Source organism: Oryzias latipes, chromosome 18 (assembly GCF_002234675.1).
Source record: "Oryzias latipes chromosome 18, ASM223467v1".
Lineage (NCBI taxonomy): Eukaryota > Metazoa > Chordata > Actinopteri > Beloniformes > Adrianichthyidae > Oryzias > Oryzias latipes.
In genome coordinates, this window is record NC_019876.2 from 27,034,610 (window position 1) to 27,052,695 (window position 18,086).

At 38.7% G+C, this 18,086-nt stretch overlaps 2 protein-coding genes across 2 annotated transcripts; both read right to left on the reverse strand.

The window, feature by feature from the left end:
* Nucleotides 1–2,541: 2,541 nt before the first annotated feature.
* LOC101157252 lies at nt 2,542–6,182 on the reverse strand. The gene is made up of 5 exons (XM_004080016.3): nt 6,018–6,182; nt 5,217–5,912; nt 5,008–5,115; nt 2,794–2,843; nt 2,542–2,622 (listed from the first exon to the last, which is right to left on the reverse strand). Exons 1-5 carry the CDS (start codon nt 6,070–6,072, stop codon nt 2,542–2,544), a joined length of 990 nt encoding a protein of 329 aa, XP_004080064.1. The 5' UTR covers nt 6,073–6,182.
* An 8,370-nt stretch (nt 6,183–14,552) lies between these two features.
* On the reverse strand, nt 14,553–16,913 carry LOC101157490. Its single transcript, XM_023966256.1, has 4 exons — nt 16,218–16,913; nt 15,417–16,112; nt 15,221–15,334; nt 14,553–15,071 (listed from the first exon to the last, which is right to left on the reverse strand). Exons 1-4 carry the CDS (start codon nt 16,270–16,272, stop codon nt 14,905–14,907), a joined length of 1,032 nt encoding a protein of 343 aa, XP_023822024.1. The 5' UTR covers nt 16,273–16,913; the 3' UTR covers nt 14,553–14,904.
* Between the last annotated feature and the right edge of the window lie 1,173 nt (nt 16,914–18,086).

Here is an 18,086-nt window from a genome sequence, read left to right on the forward strand (position 1 = left end):
AGGTATGTGGGGTTTCAAAAAATTCACAAAAAAATAAGGAACTCCTTTCAGAAATAGTGATGCTCTTTTAATATATTTGTCTGGGTGCAAAGTAACATCAACACGTCGTTTTATCAATCTATGATGCTGAAAAGGCTGTTGTAGAATTTGTAGCTTCATATCTACAATGCAATAGGGATGGACCGCAGACAGACCAGTGTAATTTAGGGTTAGTCACAACTACACCTACGGGTGGATATGGGCTGTCCGTAGAGAACAAATGGGCCCAGGTGAAATTTTAAGACTGTGGACCACCTGGTGAACTTGTAAGGCCAAAATGTTCATCCACATTCTTTTGTACATGCATGCTGTGGGAGACAAGTAGCAGTGAACGCTAAAGCAACACGCAAGGGTAAGTCAGGGTGAAGTAGTACAGATTTTAGTTTTATTCAACCTCCCCAAACCCTGCGCACTGCACAAGAAGCCTGTTAGCGCCATTTAAGTGAAAAAGGTGAGTGCTCCCAGTGTGCAGCCTCACCATTAGAAATGAGGAAATTAGACAATAAGAGTTCAGTTTGTGTGGACATCCAGGCTTCCTACAGGCACTTAAGTATGTGGGAGCGATTGGACCGCTGGGATCAGCAGATCTGCAGTGCGATCTACACGTAGTGGCAGGGTAAATGGCATTTTCACTTCAGGTTGATTCTTCATCTGTCAACTGAACCCCTGACGTTTGATTGCAACTCTTTGTTTCTAACTGTCATTTCTTTTTGTGAGCAACGCAACGCTGTTCAAGCAAAGCAACGCTGCAGATTGGTTGAGGTAAACCAGAAGGCTGGTGGCAGTCTGCATTTTTGAGTGCCTTTGGTGCTGCTGCTTGCTTTTCAACGCAGGAGTCCCAGCGCGTCGGAGGAAGGCCAACCGGAAGGAGTGTGTGACGCTGGATACACGCAGAGGCGGAGGGGGACTCTGCCTGCCGTGTAAGTAAATACAAGTGTGGCCACATTCCATCAGGATAGCCCAGGGCAGCCGTGGTCGCTTCTGGTACTGGCAGATGCTTTTTCCTGTTGGTCCTAGTCTGTGTGACCGGAGGTATCCCTGACCATTAACTGGAGGAGCCGGCTCGGGGGACAAAGTCTGGCTTGGCAAGGTCGCTCCTTGGTTCTAGATTTGTGACTCTTTTAATGGAAGCTGCTTTTAATCTTGTGTTTTAAAACATTTCCCAGGACTTTTAGAATTTTATATGTCTTTTAGGAGCTTTTAATCCCGCATCTCGAGACTGTTGGTATGTTTCATTTTCTATTTTTGTAAATAAGGTGTTTGTATTGGCCAAGGGTCTGGTCCTCTTTGGTAGCATCACGTGTGCTCTCAGTCCGTTCTCCTAGCTCAGAGTAATAATCAAATATTTCCTTTCCTCACCCTCCCCATTCGTAACTGATCTACACCCATCGTAAGTAAGGCAGTGTATTCATTGCTGCAGAATCAGTCAACTCTGAACTGTGTATGTGTATTTGTTGAATGTTTGATCTTGTTCAGGTTGTACTGGAAATAATTTCGTATGTCAGTGCAAAAGCTGTGCACATGACAATAAATGACTTCTGGTTCTGATTCTGATAACCAAACCAACAGTCCTTACATAAGGTTAAGGACTCGATCCAGATCAAATTGAGCAGACTTGGTCTGGACCAGCAGACTTTTCCTTTCAGAATGCACCACAAGCTCAATGGAACATGCACTACATGTTGAATCCATTGTAATGCATGTAAGGATAATTCTTGACCCAACTACCTCTGTGCTTTTTAGTGTTAAGGGAATAATCAAATTCTGACTTTGTTACCATTTTGCTATTGTACCACTATGATATCCTCTGATCTTTTTATTTTTCAAACCTGGAGAAGTCAAGGAAGAACTGAGTTCACTACAGTTATGATGTTTTCCAAGAACCAGACCTTCTCCAGCCACAAAAACCTCCTTGAAGATTTTATCAACACCTCTATGGATCAGGCTTCACATCGGTTGGTTCCAGTTTTGCAGTCCGTCAGAGCTACAACCAACCTGTGCTTTTTTGGTTTTGGGATTTAACATTATTGGAATAAAGAAATACTCATAACTAAAAACTCATAACCGGTTTTGATCGTAGATTCATTTATTTATGTCCTGCAGCATGAAAAAAAAATGTTACAAAAACATGTCATGATTCATGATTCGGCCATGGATTTGACTCTGTGGATGGACTCGTGACCTTCTAGTCTAAAGGTGCATTCACACCAGACGTGATTCGTACATCAGGGCGTTGAGTTTCAATGTAAATATCAGTCCGGCAGCGGCCTCATTTGAGCGTTAAGGCGTGCCTTTTGCGGCAGACGCAGCAATCAGGTACTCAGCTTTGGGCATGTGACGTTTTCAGTGACTCCATCATCTTTGTTGAATGGATCTTTAAGTTTTTTTAAATATAAATTTATTTATTTAGTTCTGCATAGCACTGTAATTTGGAGTAAATCTTACTGTGAATCACATGTAAACACAAACAAATCCAGCTCTAGGGCTTTGGAGTTCATAGAATTATTGGCGGCATCTTCCTTCTCTTCTTGATTTGTAGACCTTACTGTGTCTTAAAGCAGCATAATGGAGATCCTCTGTTCCCTGATAGACATAAACACACAACATATGAATGGCATCAATGTCAAAGTCAGGAAAAGTATTTACCTCTATGAATCCCAGTAAAAACAAAGATGATTATAATGTAACCTGCACATTGACACCGAACATTCATTTTTCTACCATGGACTCTGTTGCTGTGAACTGAACTCTTACCTCTGCATCCGGTCCTGAATCAACAGCAGATCTGTCCTGAGGATTTCTTGCTGTAAATATTAACAAAACATTTTTTTTGAATCTCAAATGTTGAAGATGCACTGCAAAAACACCCCTACCCCGGAAATAGATCTAAAATTCTTAATATTCAAAATCATTTTTTTAATCGATTTTTTTAAATCAATAAAATTAAGAATTTGAAATCAATTCTTTACATAAGCAAACAAAATGTGCCAATGGGGTGAGAAAAATAATTTCTAGTCACTAAGACATGTTTTAAGATTATTTTGCAATCAGAAAACTTTCTTGATAAGATTATTTTTCTTGCAAAACAGAAAATAAGACCTTCATTCCTTGAAATAAGAGTCTTTATCCTTTCCCACGGTTCTGTTTTTGCAGTGTAGAGAATTCTTTAAATTAGAATCACCAATTATTTGTTGGTGCCCGTTCTCATTGAAAAGTCTAAGCCAGGGGTGTCAAACTCATTTTCACCGAAAGCCACATCAGCATAGCGGCTGTCCTCAAAGGGCCAGATATAACTTATACATGTAACTAAATGTAATGAAAAGTAAATGTAACTACTCCTTAATGTTAATTAACTCATTTTTTATTTATTATAACTTTTTAAAGTGACAATTCCAGTTGCATAGAAAACATATGTTTGCTTGTTACTCTAGCATAAATCCTTTTACATTTGATTCTGTCAGGTTAGGTTATATGGACAGTGTTTAAGTCCTAATGTATAGTAGCCCAATCTGATATTTCAAGTCTGATTCCCCCTAGATATGAATAAATACACACCAATTTTTATTTTAAGAAATTAAAAACTTTGATGCTTTCGCGGGCCACATTAAATGACATTGAGGGCCACATTTGGCCCCAGGGCCTTGAGTTTGACACATGTGGTCTAAGCAAACGGGCGTAGACCAGAATTCATATGTGTCCGTATGTGGAATGCTTGTGATCGTGCCTCGCAATGCAAGTTAGGTCAGGTCGTGGGCTCTATTCACAATCATTGATTACACGCTGAAAGTTCAACCAATTTAATATATTTTATTTTACTTTTTCACGCTTTATCTTGGCAACAAAGACTTTGACCAATCGGGGACTCAGATCTTTAAGGGAGAGAAATATGAAAATAAAAGCCCTGGTGAAAAATGTGTGGAATTTGCACCGCTTTGACTTTTCACATAGAGATTCATCCCTCTGTAGGTACACTCCAAAAAGAAAAAAGTTGATCCAACTTAATTCTTCAATATGAAACACCTAATTGAATTAACCTTATTCAACTTTATCTTTTATGGCTATCCAACTCAATTTGATGAATTGATATGACTAAAACAAATCTTTTTGAAATTTTGTTTATACAATTATAATTGACACATTTTCTTTAAGGTTCAACCCATGGGCCTTGAAATTGCCATATCAAAGACATTAATGACACAGCAATGTTTCGCATTACAAGGCAGGGGCTCACATGTTGTGAACTCTGTCTTTAAAACTGAAACATGTAATTTTCATCGCACAAGGGGGTTTGTCATCATCCTCTACATAACTCTAATTCATGGTGCAGAAAAAAATAAAAATAAAAGTTTAAATTACTAGTTAAAACAGAGTAAAAAAGCTAGACAACAAAACACACGGACAAAAACTCACACTTAAACCCCAATCTGCCGAGATAGGCAAAAAAATGGGATCCCGTAAATCCTTGCGCTGCCTTACGTTATGACGTCATGACTCACACCAAAGTTACACCAACTTAATTGAATTAAGTTGATTGAAAGTAAAATAACTATGTCAGACCACGTGTTATTTTAAGGTTGAATAAACTAAAAAAATGATTTATTTTCAGCAAACTAAATAATTAAGTTAGAACGATGTAAAAAAGTTCATCTTTTCAACTACAGCACAAATACTCTTTTTAGAGTGTATAGTGGACAAGCACTAAGAAACATTCAAAAAACAAAAGCCCCCTTCCGGTCTCAACCTGCGTGTCTGGTGTGAACCAAGTTCATTCACACCTTACAAGTAGCAGGTGTGAATACAGCATAAGAATAAAGATCATTTGGGGCCTCAGTTTGGTTAGAGTTCCAAAGCAGAAGACAACATTTCCACAATATAACAAAATGTTCCAGTTCTGCTAAATGCATCAGATAAATTCCTTTTATGCTATAATTTATACTCATGATGTGTAGAGAATTAAAGCTCACCTACCCCTGCATTTGTGGGTCCTTATCTTATGTATTGCGTACGATGTGAGGAAGATCAGCGAAGCTGCCAGAGCTCCACTCAGGAAATACACAAATGGACGAAAACTCCCTTCTTGTGTTGAGACAAACATAAGAGAACATTATTGAATCAACATGAAACTTACAACAAATACAAACTAAGGTCAAATACATAATTTTATTTGAGGTTCTCACCTGTGAGGTCCAGCTTGGTCCCGTTTCCAAACAGTATGTGTCCACATGAGACAACAGCACAGTAGTAGATCCCAGCATGAGACTCAGTCAGCCTCTCCATGTGCAGCTCGTAGACACAGCTGTGTGTTTGTGTGTTGTTCTTTCTCCCACACTGATCATTCCTGCCTCCATGAGTGGAAATGAGTCCTGGATGAGAGTCTCCAGAGTCTTTGAACCAGTAAACTCTGTGTTCTCCATCACAGCTCCCAGTGTGTACTGTACAGTTCAGAGTCACAGAGTGTCCAGCATGGAAGTTCTCAGAGGACGACTGATCCACTGAAGCATGAATGTCAGAAGTAGAGTCCTTCACATGGACAGTGTAGCCCTCCAGATGTTTTACCCCATAATAATCAGAACTGATGCAGTAGTAGGTGGCTGAGTCTGACATTTTCAAATTCGAGATCTTCAAGTGGAGTTGGTCTTTGTCTGTTTCAAGTTTAAGCCGTGGATCGTTCTTGAAAGCATCTACAAAAGATCCATTTTTCCTAAAATCTAAATACTCAGACATGAGTTGTGGTTTCAGTCCTATAGGTTGTTTATACCAATAAATTATATCTGTCCCAGTGCCTTGACGATTGCATTTTAAAGTCACTTCCTCACCAACAAGAACGGATTGAAACTGTAAAGATGCAGACGGTTTCTGAGCCCAAGAAAGAGCTGAGGAACATGTGAACAAAAACAAAAGTATGTGTTCAATTTTTCAGCTTTTAGAATAAAATCTGAGAAGAATTTAGCAAAACCATTGAAATAGACTGAACTCACCCACTGTTCCCAGGAGCAGACATGTCACACAGCCAGAAAACACCAGAAGAGTCATGTTCTAAAACGGCTGAGGTTCACCAACAGAAGACAGTTAGATCTGTACTTTTAACTGCCAGGCGAAGATGTGATCGGCCAATCAGAAGTGACTGAAGGATTCCATGCTCAATATCGTCAGCAGTCATTAATTTACTGTAAAATATCAGAGAGAAACTAAAGAGTGAGTAATAAATACATGAAAATATAAAAGAAAATCCCACATGTACATAAAATATTAAGAGATTTGACTATAAAGGAAATCTTAACCTTTTTAAAGAGGTTTTAAAGAAAAACAATGATACCAGTGGCAGAAAAAAAGTGTTCTGTAGCACTTCACATCTTGAATACCAGAATAACTTTTTATTAAATAAACAGGTTTTCTACAGCAATGCAACAGGTTAACTAACAGCATGTTCTGGAGAGGAGAGATTATTTATTTATGTCAGACCATAATAAACCCTCTTAATGTCCTCCTAGCTGTACTGACCTGCACACCTCAAACCCTGTTTTAATGAGGAATAATGGCCTTTTTGTTCATCCAGATGGACTTTGGGGTATGGAAAATATACTTTTAGATGTAAGAACGACGAATGACTGTGACACATGACAGAAATGAATCTTTTTGAAGTCTTTTGTGGTACAAAGTGTCCCAGAGGCAGACCAAGAATAGAACAGTTTAACCCAGTTTGAACGTCTCTAATCTGATCTAAATAATCTCAATCTTGAATCTGAAATCTTGTTTTGTTAAAAACAAACCAACAGGAAATTGGCCAAAATAAACTTCAAAGAAGATCTTTATTGGTTTTGGGGTCTTTTTTCTGTTGAAAAACTGCCTGCAAAAGTATTACAGCATGGAGCTTAAGATGGAACAAACCTTTTTATTTGGCTTGGAATTTAATGTTAACAGGTTAAAATATTTTGTTGACTTCAATGGGTTAAATTACGCAACAATTAATTTGATCACAAAAATATTAGTCACTGGCTGCATTTCAGTCATACATATGCAGAAAAATCACAAACTAACTTAGTGGTTAAGTTGTATAAAAACATGGCGACGGATGTGAACAAAACTTTCATTTACAGCAGAGACATTTAAATATCTGCCATGGCACAAATGGTTGTTGGATAATTTCCAGAGGAGGTGAGGATCACAAAATTCGACATGACATGTTCAACTTTTGATGAGCTGTGTGATGCTGTGGGACCTGTAGTGGCGCCCCAATGTGCAGCACCTAAGGCAGACAGTTCCTACCTAGAAGCGCATCGCCATTCGGTTGTTGGTCACATGACTCATTTCATTCAAAAAAAGTCTTTCCATTGCAGTTTTGCCAAATTTGTCCATTGCAATACCTCAAAAAAACACCTGTTTTTGATAAATGTGAGTTTTTTAAACTGTCATGTTTCCATTACGGGAATTTATTATCGCAAATCCAATTTGCTTAATTTCATAGTCAATGCAAACACAACTACTGACAGCAATTCAGGGCACGCATGCCAGTGGGACACAAATTCACCACTAGTGTAGAAAAAGACACATTTCCATTTCCTGTGGACAACAACTGTGCAACAAGCAAACACGCCAAAAGAGTCACCACTCTGAAGCTGAAAGTACTGCAGGATTTGAAGCAAGTGGCTACTGGTAATGCAACGTACAATCTACCCAGAAAGTAAAATTTAACATTTACAGTTCACAAATCTCCGGAGCATCACTTTACAGAGGCACGTGCATCGGTTGTGCAGGACAAGGAACATTGAGGAAAACGTTACATGTTAGTACTGACAGTACTCGTAACACGATGGTAGCTGTCAAACTACTTCCAATACATGCCCTGCACAGCCAACACCATACAGAGGCTCTTTATGCGATAGTGGCTTTGAGACTTTTAGCCAAATGTCGAAAAGTAGTTGGCCACTTCAAGCACAGCCAGTCATGTAAATTGTTGCTAAACCAGCAACATCACACTGTATGAATAAGCTTTAACCAGCTGTGGGTGGAGCTACTTGCTTGAGAGTCTGAGAGTGCTACGTTCACACCAGGCATGTAACATTCAGCATTTAGCCCATGATGTTCTCATGGGACTGCACTGGATTATTAATTTCTTCTCTATGATCATGTTTACAACCAGTTGGCACTTTTTTATAAAGGATGCTTCCCACTTCCAAATCTGAGTCCCTGATTGGTCAGAGTTTGACCTGGCTTAACTTCCAACATGCATTCATGTATGCAGGTTTAGTACATACATTTCACAAAACGGTCTTAAAATTGTGCATAGCTACAACTGAACGTAAGAGTTTTGAACATGGAATCCTGGAGTGGGCTTTTACTCATGTTCGCAGAGGCTTTTCATGTAGCTGTGGCTTAGATGCGTGTTGGCGAGGGCGGTGTGAACGTAGTCTCAGAGGAAGAGAAGGCGGCAGCAGTCTGGGCTTCATTGAGGTCTATCACAGGAACATCCTGAGGCTCCAGTGATCTGAGGGTTTTCATGACGTCTGAGACTTTTGTCCAAGCAAACATCTTCATGCAGAAACCATTGATAGCCATGGCCAACACTTTTTCTATAAACTACAAAGCCTGTAAATCAGAAGATATATGTAAGAAGATATTGATAGTTAAAGACCTGATGATATGAGGTTATTTGGGATTTATTTTTAATTTAGCCAATTTAATTAATTTAATATTGATGAGAAGAATACCGATTCTGTAATGTTTGGTAGAAAATTTAAAATGTTTCATCATTTATTTTAAGCATCAGTTGAGCACACAATAAGGACACAAACAGGTTACAGTGACTGGAAAACAAATTCAAACCAAGAATCTGGTGGTCTGCAGAGGCTTTGGGGGGGGGGGGGGGTGAGACTTTACAAGAATAGACAGCACAGTGTGGTTAGAGTCTAACTGAGGACTGGCTCCACATTGCATCAGATTCTGATATGCTTGTTTTAGTATCAGCTACTGTCCACTGTCTCAACTGTAACAAACACTGCTACAGCTCTAGAGTTCTATTTAATCACTGTTCTCTTTTGAAATTGCAATTGCAGCTTGATTGTCGGAGCTGACACCCTCCTTTTTCCACTGTGGTGACACCAATGCAGCAGACATGCAGTAACCTTTCAGTCTTTGCAGCAGCATCACATCTGTGGTCCTACTTTCCAACCAAAGCCCTTTTCTTAGCTTTTCTTTCTTTTTAAAATTAATTTAAAGTTTGGAGTTTTATAGTACAAGACAGTACAATAAACAAAATCTGACTTTGCATAGAATTTCCTAATACACAATCATTAAATTTTTTTTTTTTTTTTTTACAAAATATAAGAACATTGAACCATTGGGAGTGACCAGTGTTTATCCATTTATTTGTATTTTTGTAATAATATGTGACATTTTGTAAATTAGCATATTGGATTGGATTGAAAATCTTTTGCAGTGTTTTATGAACATCAGTCCCACATGATGTGAACATGATTTGCTCTTTGGTTTCCAGATTTTCTTCAACATAACGGAGGGTTTCCATCATAATGAGTCTTTTGAAGTGGTGTGATAAAGAATCCGATCAAACTTTCTATCCATATTCTCTCCATCTTTGTGACGCCATATTTTTACATTGTTTTTTCCATATTGATGTCCATTCACCCGGTGTTATGTTCACCCTCTTTCTCCCCTAATGACTTCACATATTCAGTTGAGTGAGGAATCTTGCTTGTCAATAATACAGAGCAGAAATATGTTTTCTAATAACATCAACTTTATATGCCTTTGTAATTATGTCAATCAGATCTCCTTTAGTTCCAACCTTTTCTCCAATCTTTGTGTCTATATAATGCCTTATTTGCAGGTGTCTATAGAAATCCTGCTTTTTGAAACTTTATTTTTCTTTCAACGTTTCAAAACTAGTTACTTTGCCATCCTTAATCAAGCTTCCAAATATTGGTAACCCTTTGGTGGACCAATATTTAAAATGTGAATCCAATTTTTTTGGAGCAAAATTAGAGTCGTATGCATACCATTTGAATATTGAGAGGTCGTTTTTCTAGTTTTAATTCTTTAACCAAGTTTTTCCATATAGAGAGTGTACACTTAACCCACGGATTACAAATATTGTCAATATGTTTTTGGATATTTGAGTCCACCAGGACTGCTTGTATGGGAATAGCGAGTAAATTCTCCTCCACGTCTTTCCATTTTGGAAATCAGCGTCTTCATTTGAGCTGCCCAAAAATAATCCTTTAGAAAAGGCAGGCCCCACCCTCCTTTATTTTTATGTAATTGAAGGGTTTGATAGAATATTCAATTTGATGGATTCAATTGTTGAATATGAAGAAAGAAAAGGGATCAAGTTCCAACGTTTAACATCCTCCACTATCTTCTTATGTAATGAGATGTAATCTTCCTCATATAATTTAGTCAGGTTTTTAGGTATGTTTACACCTAAATATTTTATGGATTTTGTCTGCCATCTCATTGGGTATTGCACGGCCAAAACTGCTGGTGGGTTGTAGTTGTAAGCAAATATTTGAGTTTCATCCATATTAATTTTATACCCAGATAGGTTTACAAATCTTTTGCACAAATTCATCAGTACAGGTAAAGTTTTTGTAGGTTGTTCTAAATATATTAAGATATCTTCTGCGTAACATGAAAGTTTGTGTTCCCTTCCTTGAATATTTATTCCTTTAATATCTTTGTTTTGTCTAATTGATTGTGGCAGCGGATCTAAATATAAGGCAAATAAAAGTGGAGACCAGGCACAACCTTGTTTATTTCCTCTCTGGATTGTAAAGCTGTTTGAGAGGTAACCATTAACTTTAACTCTTGCCGTGGGATTGGCATACAGAGCCTTCACTGTCTTAATAACTGTGTTATGAAACCTAAATTTAGTCAGTACTTTATACAGAAAGTCCCAATCTACTGAGTCAAATGCTTTTTCTGCGTCTATACTCGTGAGCATGGCTTTATTTTTAGATGTTTGTATCTGCTCTATTATATGCAGGGTTCTGCGTATATTATCTTGTGTCTGCATGTTTCTTATGAATCCAGTCTGTTCATTACTTATCATACTGGGTAAGAATTCCTTCATTTCGCCTGGCCATAATTGAGCTAAAAAGTCTGTAGTCTATATTAAGGACAGATATCGGTCGATAAGAGCCACACTCGGATTTATCTTTACCTTTTTTTGGAATGGTGGAAATAATGGCTTCATTCCAACTTCCAAAAGTATTTCCAAACTTCTCAAGGAACCCACAAAGAAGAGAAAAATTTTACCCTTTACCCTTCAAAATAAAAGAGGCACATTAGCAGATCTGTCACCTAATTTGCTTAGTGTAACAACGTAACAACACTTTTCTTCAAATGATCCACTCGTAAGAGGCTCAATGAAAACAGGTAGTGAGTATGCTGTTATAGAAGCTCTAAAGCAGCGGTATTCACACTTTTTTGACATGTGAACTACTTTTAAAACAACATTAGCCGCGGTTACATGCGCAAAATATCTTGATCTGATCATCAGTCGGATTAAAGGGTCCTGCGCAGTATCTTAGCTGTTCCTAGCACTGCGCTTTTCTAGACTGAGAGGTCTGAGGTCTTTCCAGGTATCTGTTGTAGCCACTCCTCCAGCTTGGAGGTTACTGCCCAAGTGCTCCAGTTACCACAGGCACCACTGTCACCTTCACTTTCAAGGCTTTCTCCAGTTCTTCTCTGAGTCCCTGGTATTTCTCCAGTTTCTCATGTCCCTTCTTCCTGAGTTTCCCATCTCTTGGCACTGCCAGATCCACCACAACGGCTTTCCTGTTCTTTGTCCACCACTACAATGTCTGGTTGGCTTGCCATTACCATTCTGTCGGTCTGGATCTGGAAGTCCCACAGGATCTTTGCCCTCTCATTCTCTACCACCTTCGGAGGTGTTTCCCATTTTGACCTTGGGGTTTCCAGTTCATATTCTGCACACATGTTCCTGTATATTATTCCAGCCACTTGATTGTGGCGCTCCATGTATGCTTTACCTGCCAGCATCTTACACCCTGCAGTTATGTGCTGGATTGTTTGCACAGCCTACACCTTGGGTCTTGTCTGGTGTGGTAGCCATTGTTAGGACTTTTTGATATCAGCCACTTCAGTTATGGTCCGGTGGTACATCCCATGCAGCGGTTTGTCCTCCCATGAGGATCTGTCCTCCACCACTTCATCCTCTGCTCTCCATTGCCTGAGACATTCACTGAGCACACTGTCAGTTGGGGCCTTGAGCTTGATGTACTCATGCATCTTGGATGTTTCATCCTGGATAGTGGCTTCCACTCTCACTAGTTCTCGGCCTTCTTCCTTGCGGCTAGCATACAGTCTCAGGGTGCTGGATTTGGGATGGAACCTTCCATGCATGGTGAAGAGCTGTTGTGTTTTAACATCCGTGGTCTGCATCTCTTCCTTTGGCCATCTTATTATTCCTGCAGGGTATCTGATGACTGGCAGTGCGTAGCTGTTTATTGCCCGGGTCTTATTTTTGCCATTGAGCTGGCTTCTCAGGACTTGCTTTACTTGTTGAAGATATTCAGCTGTTACAGTTTTCCTTGTTGCCTGCTCCAGGTTGCCATTTGCCTGTAGAATTGCAACGTACTTGTAACTGTCCTCAATGTCTACTATTGTTAATTCTGGGAGTGAGACCCCTCCTGTGTGGACTACCTTGCCTCTCTTTGTCGCCATCCGAATGCATTTCTCGAGCCCAAGTTACAACCCAATGCCAGTACTTTAGATCCTGGTGGTGTGGATGAGGGAGTCAATGTCACGCTCGCTCTTAGCATATAGCTTGATATTATCCATGTAAAGGAGGTGATTGATGTTGACCCCATTTCTGAGTCGGTATCCATAGCCAGTCTTGTTGATTATTTGGCTGAGGGGGTTCAGACCTATGCAGAATAGCAGTGGGGACAGAGCATCACCTTGGTATGTCCCACATTTGATGGACACTTGTTGAGTGTGGTGAGCTTCTTTAGCCAGTAGGCATGTATCATGTCAGGGCCCGGTGCTGTCCAGTTCTTCATACGTGAAACTTTTTCTTGGATGCCACTGTGATGGTTACTGGATTCTGTTCAGGTCCGTTTGTTTGGTCTTGCTGTCACAGGTGTGACTGCTGCAGGTATTTTGGGAACATTGGGAAATCTTTTGTAAGTTTCATGTTGTGCTTCATTGGGTTGGATGTTAAATCCACTTTGTGGAAACTGACCCTCCAGCATCTGGGTCCTTAATATTTAGCAGCTCACTCATCTCACTTGTTTGGAGGCAAACACATTTACCTGTGAAAAAATGGACCCCATGGCATTCTCTTGTTAGTTATATTGATCTGACATTTGACCTGAACTCAACGTATTACTGTAAAAGAACTTCTTAGTCTGTGACAGTTTGATTTATTTTGGTGTGTTTAGAGTTTATCTCACGTATATTCAGCATAAAACCACATCAGAGTAAAATGGATTTGACACAAGTACATTTAAGCACTAACAGATACTGAATAAGAGAAATAGAATCAGTTTATCTGTAAATGCTTTCATTTTCAATCATATCTAATTTGCTTTATGTACTCAAGTTATTGTACTTTTACTGTCAGGCAGTCTGCTTTTTACTAATAATTTTGTGTGCATGAGCGTTAATGATTATGCTGTCACAATAAGTATTTGAAGTATCTATCTATCTATCTATTTTAATTTTAATTTACTCATTTTTTTAGTCTACAACTAACTTAATAAAACACTGAAATGTAAAGTCTATTAAACTAATGTATTGACGTAAATATAGGCTTTAAAATCATGAGCTGTGGTCGGATGCTGACCAGCTTCTGTTCCAAATTCACTTTTGGACACTGCACAATGTTGGTTTTAACATTTTATTAATTTCTTTTTCGCATCATATTTTTTGTTAACCCCTCAATGCTTTTTGATGTAAATAACCATCAAAATTGCCTTAATTTAGCATTGACAGGTGAAATATTTTGGCTCAGTTTTCTTCTTTTTGTTCTAAATGTGAGAGACTGCCAAATTGGTCAACCAGATAAAAGCCCTAGTGAGCAGTACGAAGTTTCAACCATCTTTATTTATAAACTTTGAGCTTGTCTCAAATTGCTGCACAAAAAGCAAAAAATGTTTGACAAAAAATGTTTTGAATGTAGAAATCCATTTCAGTCCAGATCTTACCAAAAAGACTAGATTATCCTGATCATAAAATAACAGAACATAAATGAAATTAATACATGACAGAGTTTTCCATCAAATCACTCTATAGTCAGAAAAAGGTAATAGTGGAGAAGAAAATTCCTCCTAGATGGACGGTTAGAAATAAACCCAGCAGAATCAGAGGACGACCATCTAAAGACAAGACATGAAAGAGTCACAGACGTGAAACACTGGAAAATCCGGTAAACATGCAGGTTAGTAACTGTTGGAAATGATAGAACAGAAAGTGAACTCCTAAAGCTGTTTATTTTGCTAAAAAAACCAAAAATAAAGCCTTTATTTAAAGAAAAACACAAAATAATACAATTTACAGCATGAGGGTGTTTTAAGTCAAACATGTTGTTCAGTTAAAACTTTTTTATGGTTATTCCATGTTTAAATTTTCATTAAAAAACATATAATCCCTTCCTGCTGCTTTCTGCCTCATATTGTTGATTTCTGACCTCATCTGGAGTTAAGGAGCCCAGATTATATATAAAAATGAAAAGGAAAATACAAAACATAAGAACATGTTTCAAACTATCAAACAAAATTACATTCTCTCAAAATATTAAATGTCTCCGTTTAAGTAAAACCCAAAGAAAAGTCTTTTACTTTTCATTCTGTTTACAAAATAAAGAAACTTCCTTGACCTAAAGGTTCAGTTCTGTTGTCTCACAATCACATAAACACAGACTGTGTTTAAGTCGTTTTCCTGTCTTCTTGTTTTTTTTGACTTTTTCACATTTAAAGCAGCGTAATGGAGGTTTTCTGCATCTTCGCTCTCAGCCTGAAACCAAATTGACAGAAAAGGATCAGAGTGTGAATCTTGTGGGAATAACAGATCAGAACTGAAGAGAGTTGAGACTCACCTCTGTGCTTCTTAAGGGGGCAGCTGATCTTTCCTCTGGTTATTAAAGACAGAAAGGTTGGATTTCAAGAACACATTTGTTGAACAGTGAAATAACTTTGTGTACCTGTGGAGGTGCAGGCGTTGCTCTTCTTAATCTTCCACAGCAGAAAGGCGACGAGGACGCTCATGATGGTCAATAATCCAACAAAAGTGTTCAGAATCACAGAGTTCAGAGGAGCTGCAGAGTCTGGCACCAGATCAAAATGGATTTAACTTGATTCTTTCACCAACAAACTGGATTCTACTGAGGTAAAACTCACCTGTGAGGTCCAGCTTGGTCCCGTTTCCAAACAGTATGTGTCCACATGAGACAACAGCACAGTAGTAGATCCCAGCATGAGACTCAGTCAGCCTCTCCATGTGCAGCTCATAGACACAGCTGTGTGTTTGTGTGTTGTTCTTTCTCCCACACTGATCATTCCTGCCTCCATGAGTGGAAATGAGTCCTGGATGAGAGTCTGCAGAGTCTTTGAACCAGTAAACTCGCTGTTCTCCATCACAGCTCCCAGTGTGTACTGTACAGTTCAGAGTCACAGAGTCTCCAGCATGGATGTTCTCAGAGGACGACTGATCCACTGAAGCATGAATGTCAGAAGTAGAGTCCTTCACATGGACAGTATAGCCCCCCAGATGTTTTACCCCATAAAAATCAGAACTGATGCAGTAGTAGGTGGCGGAGTCTGACATTTTCAAATTTGAGATCTTTATGTGGTGTTTGTCTTTGTCTGTTTCCAGTTTGAGTCGTGGATCGTTCTTGAAAGCATCTATAAAATATCCATTTTTCCTAAAATCTAAATACTCAGACATGAGTTGTGGTTTGAGTCCTAGAGGTTGTTTATACCAATAAATTATATCTGCCCCAGTGCCTTGATGATTACATTTTAAAGTCACTTCCTCACCAACAAGAACAGATTGAAACTGTAAAGATGCAGACGGTTTCTGAGCCCAAGAAAGAGCTGAGGAACATGTGAACAAAAACAAAAGTATGTGTTCAATTTTTCAGCTTTTAGAATAAAATCTGAGAAGAATTTAACAAAACCATTGAAATAGACTGAACTCACCCACTGTTCCCAAGAGCAGACATGTCACACAGCCAGAAAACACCAGAAGAGTCATGTTCTAAAACGGCTGAGGTTCACCAACAGAAGACAGTTAGATCTGTACTTTTAACTGCCAGGCGTAGATGTGATCGGCCAATCAGAAGTGACTGAATGATTCCTTGCTCAATATTGTCTGCAGTCATCGATTTACTGTAAAATATCAGAGAGAAACTAAATAGTTAATAATAAATACATGAAAATACATATTTAAAAAAACGTACTTAAATTGTCAAAAAATTTGACTATAAAGGAAATCTTAACCTTTTTAAAGAGGTTTTAAAGAAAATCAATGATACCAGTGGCAGAAAAGTCTTTTGCAGCATTTCACATTTTAAAATACCAGAATAACTTCTTCTTCTTAAATAATCAGGGGTTCTACAGCAATGCAACAGTTTTACTTACAGCATGTTGTGGAGAGGAGAGATTATTTATTTATATCAGACCATAATAAAAACTCTTAATGTCCTCCTAGCTGTACTGACCTGCACACCTCAAACCCTGTTTTAATGAGGAATAATGGTATTTTTGTTCATCCAGATGGACTTTGGAGTTTGGAGTTTTGTAAATATAGATGTAGCTGTAAAAATGATGAGTGACTGTGACACATGACAGAAATGAATCTTTTTGAAGTCTTTTGTGGTACAAAGTGTCCCGGAGGCAGACCCCAAAAATAGAACAGTTTAACCCAGTTTGAACGTCTCTAATATGATCTAAATAATCTCAATCTTGAATCTACACTCTGTTGTGTTAAAAACAAACGCGCAGGAAGTTGGCCAAAACAAACTTCAAAGATGATCTTTTGTAGTTTTGGTATTTTTAGGGCCCGAGCACGGAGTGCAAGGACCCTATTGTAATTCGAATGTTTATTATTAGGGCCCGAGCACGGAGTGCAAGGACCCTATTGTATCTGTTAGGTTTATTATTATTATTATTATTATTATTATTATTCTTCCGACTTTTCCGTCGCCTTTTTGAGGCCTTTAACATACCCCAAAACTCACCAAATTTTGTATACACATCAGGAGTCGCGAAAAATTTCATATTTTATAGGAGAACGGCATAGGTAAACAAAAATGGCTCGATAGCGCCACCTGCAAAATTTGTTTTCGCGAGCACCTCCATATGCTTTATAGTACAAACCTGATTTTAACAGGGCATGTTCATCGGATAGAAACCTACAAAAAAGTCTCTTGGGACCAAGCTGTCAGTCGCACAGGAAGTCTGATATTTTGATGACAATATGTCATTTTTGCTGTATTTTGGTCATTTGCAGGCCTCGCTCTAGAACGAACTCCTCCTAGAGATTTGAGAGTAATGACTCCAAACTTTGGTTTTGTAAACTAGACACATGTCCGATGTTAAATTGCAAAGCTTTTAAGTTTTTATGGATGTTTGTGACCATGGCGGCGCGTCAAAATTGGAGGTCGTTTCGAAAACACGCCATGAAAAGAAAAATGGCCATTACTCAGCCATGCATAATCCAATCTGATCCAAAATTGATGTGCATGATTGTAGTCTGACTCTGAACACATCTGCAGTGAAAAAATCTGGAAAAAGTGTAGCGCCACCTGCTGGCAAGAGGAAATGACATGTTTTACTTGGAGCATCACTGCTCCGAGTAGGATGAGCCGACACACCTGAAAATGACGTCCACCTGTTGAAAAGCCATTGAAGTTTACTCTGACAAAAAAACATAACTTTCAATGCGGGGGTGTGGTCGTGACAGAGCGGCAAAGTTGGGCATCTCGCTATGCACACAAAAGTTGCTCTCACGTGCACATTCCTTGTCCAATCTCACTGAAATTCAATGGATATGATGAAGCTTCTATT